This window comes from Echinops telfairi, unplaced genomic scaffold, assembly GCF_000313985.2.
Source record: "Echinops telfairi isolate 266 unplaced genomic scaffold, ASM31398v2 ScPeMD7_7427;HRSCAF=8465, whole genome shotgun sequence".
Lineage (NCBI taxonomy): Eukaryota > Metazoa > Chordata > Mammalia > Afrosoricida > Tenrecidae > Echinops > Echinops telfairi.
The window spans coordinates 12,375,114-12,381,865 of NW_022111327.1; the positions used below are offsets into that span (position 1 = coordinate 12,375,114).

Consider the following 6,752-nt stretch of genomic DNA (forward strand, 5'->3'; position numbering starts at 1 on the left):
TTATAAATTATCAAGGGTTCATGAGGGAGGGGGGAGCAGGTGGGAGGGGGAAAATGAGGAGCTGATGCCAGGGGCTTAGGTAGAGAGCAAATGTTTTGAGAATGATAAGGACAATGAATGTACAATTGTGCTTTACACAATTGATTATGTATGGATTGTGATAAGAATTGTATGAGCCCCTAATAAAACGATTTTCTTTAAAAAGGCCTGATTTGTGGCAGTCGGGGTACTAGTTTTGCCACCACAACAATGCACCTGCTCACATAGTCATCTTAGTGTGCCAGTTTGGGGTAAAAAAAACACCATGCCTCTCTTGCCCCATCCACCTGACTCACCTAACCTCACTCTGGGTGACTTCTTTTTGTTTCCTCAAATGAACAGGTGCACGAAAGGTCAGCGATTTGAGTAGGTAGAAAAGGTGAAGAATAAAACAACGGAGGTGCTGTCAGCCATCCAAACAGATGAGTTTGAAAAATGTTTCCAAGAATGGAATCGCAGATTTGACAAATGTATTAAATGTAATGGAGAGGACTTTGAAGGTGATAAGGTTGCTTTGAAAAAAAATTAAATACATAGCTTTGAGAAAATGATTCCGGGTTTTGTTGGGTACCCCCTCATAGTTTTAAATATTGATATATTAAAGGTAATTCTTTTCTAATTGTTACACATATTACTATACATATTCAACTGTTTTAGAACCCCTTCAAAACAAGAGGCACCACCTTTCCTTTGCTTTGGGGAATAATCATGTTTCCAAAGTTGAAGTTCGCCAAATGCTTGCTTAATGAATCTATTTAAAAACAATCAAAACTAGAGGCATGAAACAAGCTATGCAAATATATTCAGGGAAACATTTTCAGAAAAAATAACCTGTTTATGGTATCGTGTCTATTTTAATAATAGCTTTGTTATAAACAGAAAATGTGTTACAATGGAAATAACGTTGGACTCATAGTAGAGTAGCAAAACCCAGGCTGTGACCCACACGCTGCCATAGACCAGCCATTTCACTTTGGGCATATCACTTAACCTCTTTCAACCACAAGGAGTAATGACTATGTACGCTGCCAAGCTCACGGGAGTTATTATTAGAATACGATAGAGTAATATACATGAAAGTAGTTGAAAATTTTAAAAAGTGTTGTATAAATGTTATTATTTAATGACGGATATGTCCACATATCCTCCAATTTTAAAATAAAACAAATTTTTAATTAAAACTTGAGAAAGAAATCGATTTCGGGACAACTTTGTGTATTACAAAAGGATTTCTCACAATGAATTAAATCCCTATGAAGTTCACCAACACAAATTCAACCTCCAACAATTAAAATGTGACCCAATTCTCAAGACATGAGCTTCAAACTCTATTTTTTAGGAAGGCATTATGGCCCAAAGCAAGGCTGATATTTGAATCAGACAGCAAAATCACAATCAAATCGCTCTTGCCACAGATTGGAGAGAGCCTCCACTTCTGTACCGGAATCAGGCGCTACCTTTATCTGGTTCCATTTTACAACTTGATAGAAGGTCCTATGCCTCACAGCGGAAGAGGTGAACCAACCCATGTCAGAAATACTAGAGTTTATTCCTGGCTTAAAGGGATAGGTGTAATTATCTGAGAGGCAGCACAAACTGGTGTGTTCCAGGATTCCCCAGACTCACTGCTTTCGGCCATACGGAGGTACATGGAAGCAAAGGGAGCAGCTGCAAGAGACTGAGACACAAACACATATTTGTAGCCCTGACGACAGACTCAAGTATGAAAAGGTTCAAGATTGTTTGGGTAACTACTAAATTCATTTTCAAAGACGTTTAAAGTGGACAAAGTATCACTGTACTGAGTAAAAAAAAAATAATTCGAGTCAATTTTCCTTTGTTCTGTCAAGACTACCTACAGACTACCATCTCTACCAATCTCACAGAAGGCATTACAATGGAAGTCAGTTACCTTCCAAAAGGGGTGACCCAAATTCCTGATCACATCTTTAATGTCTCTATGTGGGTGAGAATCTGAGTCAGATCTACTCCAAGTTATGAGCAAATGCTACCAACTGGAGAGTCAAGTAAATTAGAAAATGCACCCTTCTAAATGTAAATCTTCTGTAAGGCTTGCCATAATCGGCTCTGAACTCCATTCCAGTAAAGGAATGCAAGTGCCGCAGAAGGAAGGCGATAGAAAGCGGGCAGTGTGACGTGGACAGGGGGAAGGGGCCAGATGAGGAAGAACAGACACCAGAAGTAAAAAGAGAGGTAGAAAGATGCCAAGGATAAACCTTGCCAACAGCTGCCTACTGTCTATTTTCTCTCACAGCGGGGTGAACAGTGAACAAAGCAAAGAAGATTCAGCTGCACATATTTTGGGGCACTCGTTAATTCATGCAAATCAGGCAAATACCAGTAAATGTAAACCAGAGTTGTGCATGGGAATTGAAGAAACTTTAGTAGCTTCCTCAGAAATGTCTATTTTGTATAGACAAAATAAGGGGTCTTGGTGGAACGGGTGGGTAGGCGTTGGATTGCTATCAGCAACGTCAGCAGTCCAGCCCCCCACCCCCACCCCAGCTGCTCCACCGGAGACAGAAGAAGCTATCGCGCCTGTCAAGATTGACAGCCTCAGAAACCTTACAGTCATGTCACTAGAAGTCAGAACGGACTCCGTCTAGGTTAGAGACATCACATGTTGAGAACAAAACAAGTTCCTGCTTCACACAAGTCTAGTGAAAAGAACAGCAAACTAGAACTTAAACACTTAGCTTCTAGTTGGGGTTTTGACCTAGACAAGTATCGGGATTTGGGGATTAATGAGTCATTAGATTTTCAGCAATTTTCACATTCTCTCAAACAGTAATTTTTTTCTTGAGTGTCCTCAAAAAATGAGCTGTTTTATGGTTTCTCTATCCTGGTTGCATAGGAGTCCTGGTGGCATAGTGGTCATGGCTTGAGCTGCTAGCCACAAGGTCAGCAGTTTGAAACTACCAGCTGCTCCACGGGAGAAAGTCAAGGCTTTCTACTCCTATAAAGAATTACAGTCTCGGAAACCCACAGGGGCAGTTCTACCGAGCCCTTTTGGGTCTCTATGAGTTGAAATCAACTCAATGGCAGTGAGTTTGATTTTCTGTTTAATCCTAGCTGCATATTAGTATTATTGGGGAATCTATGTATTTAGTATATTTATATTTAATTAAGAGATATATATTTAATATACAGGACTCCAGCCCTGAGAGATTCTGGTTTAATTAGTCTGGAATTAGGCTCAGTCATAGTATTTTTTTTTAAATCCCATGCAGTAGTGATATCATGAGGGTAGGGGGATGGTGGGGGGGAGTGGGCGAAAGGGGGAACCCATCACAAGATTGGATATATACCCCCCACCCCGGGGGACGAGTAATAGAAAGGTGGGTGAAGGGAGACAACGGATAGCGTAAGACATGAAATAACAATAATAATATATCATTGATCAAGGATTCACACAAGTGGGAGGGTGGGGGAGGGAAAAAAGAGGAGCTGATACCAAGGACTCAAGTAGAAAGAAATTGTTTTGGAAATGTTGATGGCAACATATATACATGTGTGCTTAATACTATTGAATGATGAATTATTATAAGATTTGTAAGAGCCCCCGAATAAAATAATTAATTAAAAAATCCCATGCAATTTTATTGTGTAGCCAGGGTGGAGAACCATTGGTCTATTTAATCATATGTCTATGTGAAGGACAAGTAAAATAATGCAAAATGCCCTTTCTCCTTTGGAAATTTATTTTCCCTGTAAAAGCTAACTTTCTTTTGACCACCCTTGCTGAAATCCTCATCACTTCCCTAGATTATTAACAAAATTGCCTCCTAGCTATTTTCCCTTCCTCCCATTTCCTGCCAATCCAATAAATCATTATATATTTTCTTGTCTAATCAGACTAAGAGTCAAGGTTGGGGGGATGGGGGGAGCCAGTTCCAGCAGGGAAGAGAATGAGCTAGAAGCAGAGGTAGGAATGAAGTTATTTGCATTGGTAGGCTAGAAGACAGATCTAAATTTAGCTAAAATATGTTTGGTAGCAATTAAATGAGAGAATGAATAAACCAAGTAAAGCCAAATTTGGGTAAGCCTGAAATCAAGGCATACGAGTGTATTTCTGAAACATTTTAAGTGTAATAGCATCCCCAAAGAGATCTGTGTCCATCAAATAGTGTATATTTGTGTGTATACATGTGTCCACATAAATATAATCTCCAACATGTGCTATTTTTTCAGGTCCTGTGTACCTACCTTTGTTTATACATAATGCACACTGGTATCTTTAGAACATAGCATCCCTAAATATTTCATGGCTGAATGTTGTCAAAAATGACTATCATCCACCCCATATTTTATCATTTAAAGGAAAAAAAGCAGCACAATATCTGTTTTATCCTATTTGAGTTTGAAAGGCTCCCACAAAGAGTATGCATATGTTAAACTGAAAAAATAAGGAAAAGAGGTAGAATTTCAGTAAGCTCTTGTGTTTACTGTAGACACTGCTAAAAGGTTAGGATGAATGGTTACCAAGAACAAAGATGGTTCTGGTTCATATTGAAGCCTGCCTCAGAAAATCAACAAAAGGACTAAAAAGTCAAAGATTATAACCATAGTTCATAATAATTCATATTTATGAGAAAAAAGTATCAAATAAGCTATAAGCAAGATATGAGAATAATGCACCAGGATGTTCCTTATGCCTTACGCATAATGATTTTACCATTTTCTCAGGAACAGCAAGACAAATAGGAGAAAGAAAATACAGCCAGCACTGCTAACTAAGTGGGAAAGACAATAAGTATCATGGGACTTCAAAGAAAAAGGAGGCTGATGCAGACTAAGTGTTGGAAACAGCTTCTTTTAAAAGCAGGGCCTAGAATAAAATTAAATGAGTGGAGAAAAGAAGGAAATCCCCAGCACGACTATCACCTTGTGTAAAGATGAAATAGAAATTCACAAATACATTTGAGGGGCAGGGACTTGACCTAGGTGGTACAGAGGGCTCCACTTGGGAGGACTTGAGGAGACAAGGTTACAACAGTGAAGGGGCTTGAATGCCAAGACCCAATACTTCAAACTTTGTTCTGTAGCTAGAGAAAGCCTCTCAAGGAAGTGCACAACAATAAGCAAAACCATTTGTACATTCATATAATGGATGATGCCACTTGGAACCATTTTTCTTGGAGCCCTTGAAGAACATATCAAGTAGTATAATTATCTTGCCAGTGCACTCATGAATATGAAAACATATTGTTTAGGAAATCTGTTCAGAGTGGAGTAAATACTCCAACATGCATTTCAAACTACAGAATCAGCGATCAATTGCATATCCATATTTGTATGAGTAATTCCTTAGTGAATCACCAGATGGAAGGGTTCAAATTTGGTTTTCTTCCTCCTTCCCACAGACCTTGGTTTGATATCCCCAAAGCGAATACCTAGAGATGCTCTTATTCTTGAAAGCAAGAGATAGATCTCTTCTTACTGCCCATTATGGATGGATTCCTGTCCTATGTTTTTAATAATGACTGTACCTATTAAAATAATTTTGTCTATGAAGTATATCAGGAAACCAGATGAAACAACCATAGGGACAACAAAAATGAAGATTGTGAATAGCAAAAAAAAACCTTTCCTGAAACCAAAACATACCTAAAATAATCAGCCCTGGTTTGAGGCAAAAGGGAAGGACAGTTTGTTCATAAAAACAACAACAAACACCATCTCCAACAAAGACTACCAGAGTGTATTTGAACATTACAAAGGCCAATTTCTCATTCAAAATGGTAAGTCAATAATCCACAACTCTGTGTGGAACGGGCTTCATTATTTTTCAACGGTGCGCTTGGATTTCTGGCTTTTCCAGCTATAAAAATTAAAACTCTAGCCTAACTCAAATGGAGGATTATCTTTTTCCTAGTAACCAGACCCATAAATGACTGACTGCATTTGCCAATGAAGAAATAACCAATTTAACCAGCATCACCTTCCCAAGCCCAGGAAAACGAAATATCTCAGCTTGTAAAAGGCATACAGGACAATAAAGCCCAGAATATTCTAGGATAAATTACACACACACACACACACACACGCGCGCGCGCGCGCAAGAGCAGGAAATTGCTGGCCACGCTGCTGCTGCGCTATGAAAAAGGATATGCCATTCTGGGTGGCATAATATGTAGAGATTATGATTTTTCAGATATCATCTTTCCCCCACCCCAGAGAAAGATGAGGAACGTCCAAGAGAGTTGCATGGCATTGGGGCAGGTAACAGCATCCCCCCACCACCTCTCTTGTCCTTTACTGGGGGAAACTCGCTGTTCACAAAAAAATGTTTTTCCACCACTCACATCCTAGTCAGTTTCCCTGCATCCTGCAGTCAGCATTTCCCCTCGCCCCCTCCTCCCCCCGGGTCAGTGCCACCGCCCCCGCGCCTCCCGCCCTGATCAGCAGCGTCCAGCCAAGCAGCCCCCAACTACCCCCAGCCCCCCACCCCCCTAGGCCCGTCCTGTCACCTGCTTGGGTGGTGTCCGTCAGGTCGTAGCCACTGCCCGGGAAGTCTCGGAGTTTCCTGCCACTAAGACTCAGAATGCCCGAGTTGCCCGCCTCCTCCAGGGCCCGGTCCAGGCTCCGCACGGTGTGTTGAGGTTGCAGGCTCCCTGGGTTCCACTGCGGCCCGTTGGGGAACGGCTGGCCAAAAAGAGTCGGCACCGAGATGGGCACCGCCAGGGTCCCGC

General features: G+C 40.8%; 1 protein-coding gene across 1 annotated transcript in view; it reads right to left on the bottom strand.

Moving 5' to 3' along the window:
- The window catches only part of LRCH2 (leucine rich repeats and calponin homology domain containing 2), a gene marked incomplete at its 5' end in the record, with an annotated part of 125,130 nt that extends 118,380 nt beyond the window's left edge, over positions 1-6,750 (bottom strand). The window contains one exon of the mRNA XM_045298552.1: positions 6,531-6,750. Within this exon, the coding sequence (XP_045154487.1) occupies positions 6,531-6,750 (220 nt within the window). The remainder of the gene's footprint in view (positions 1-6,530) is intronic.
- Positions 6,751-6,752: the final 2 nt, after the last annotated feature.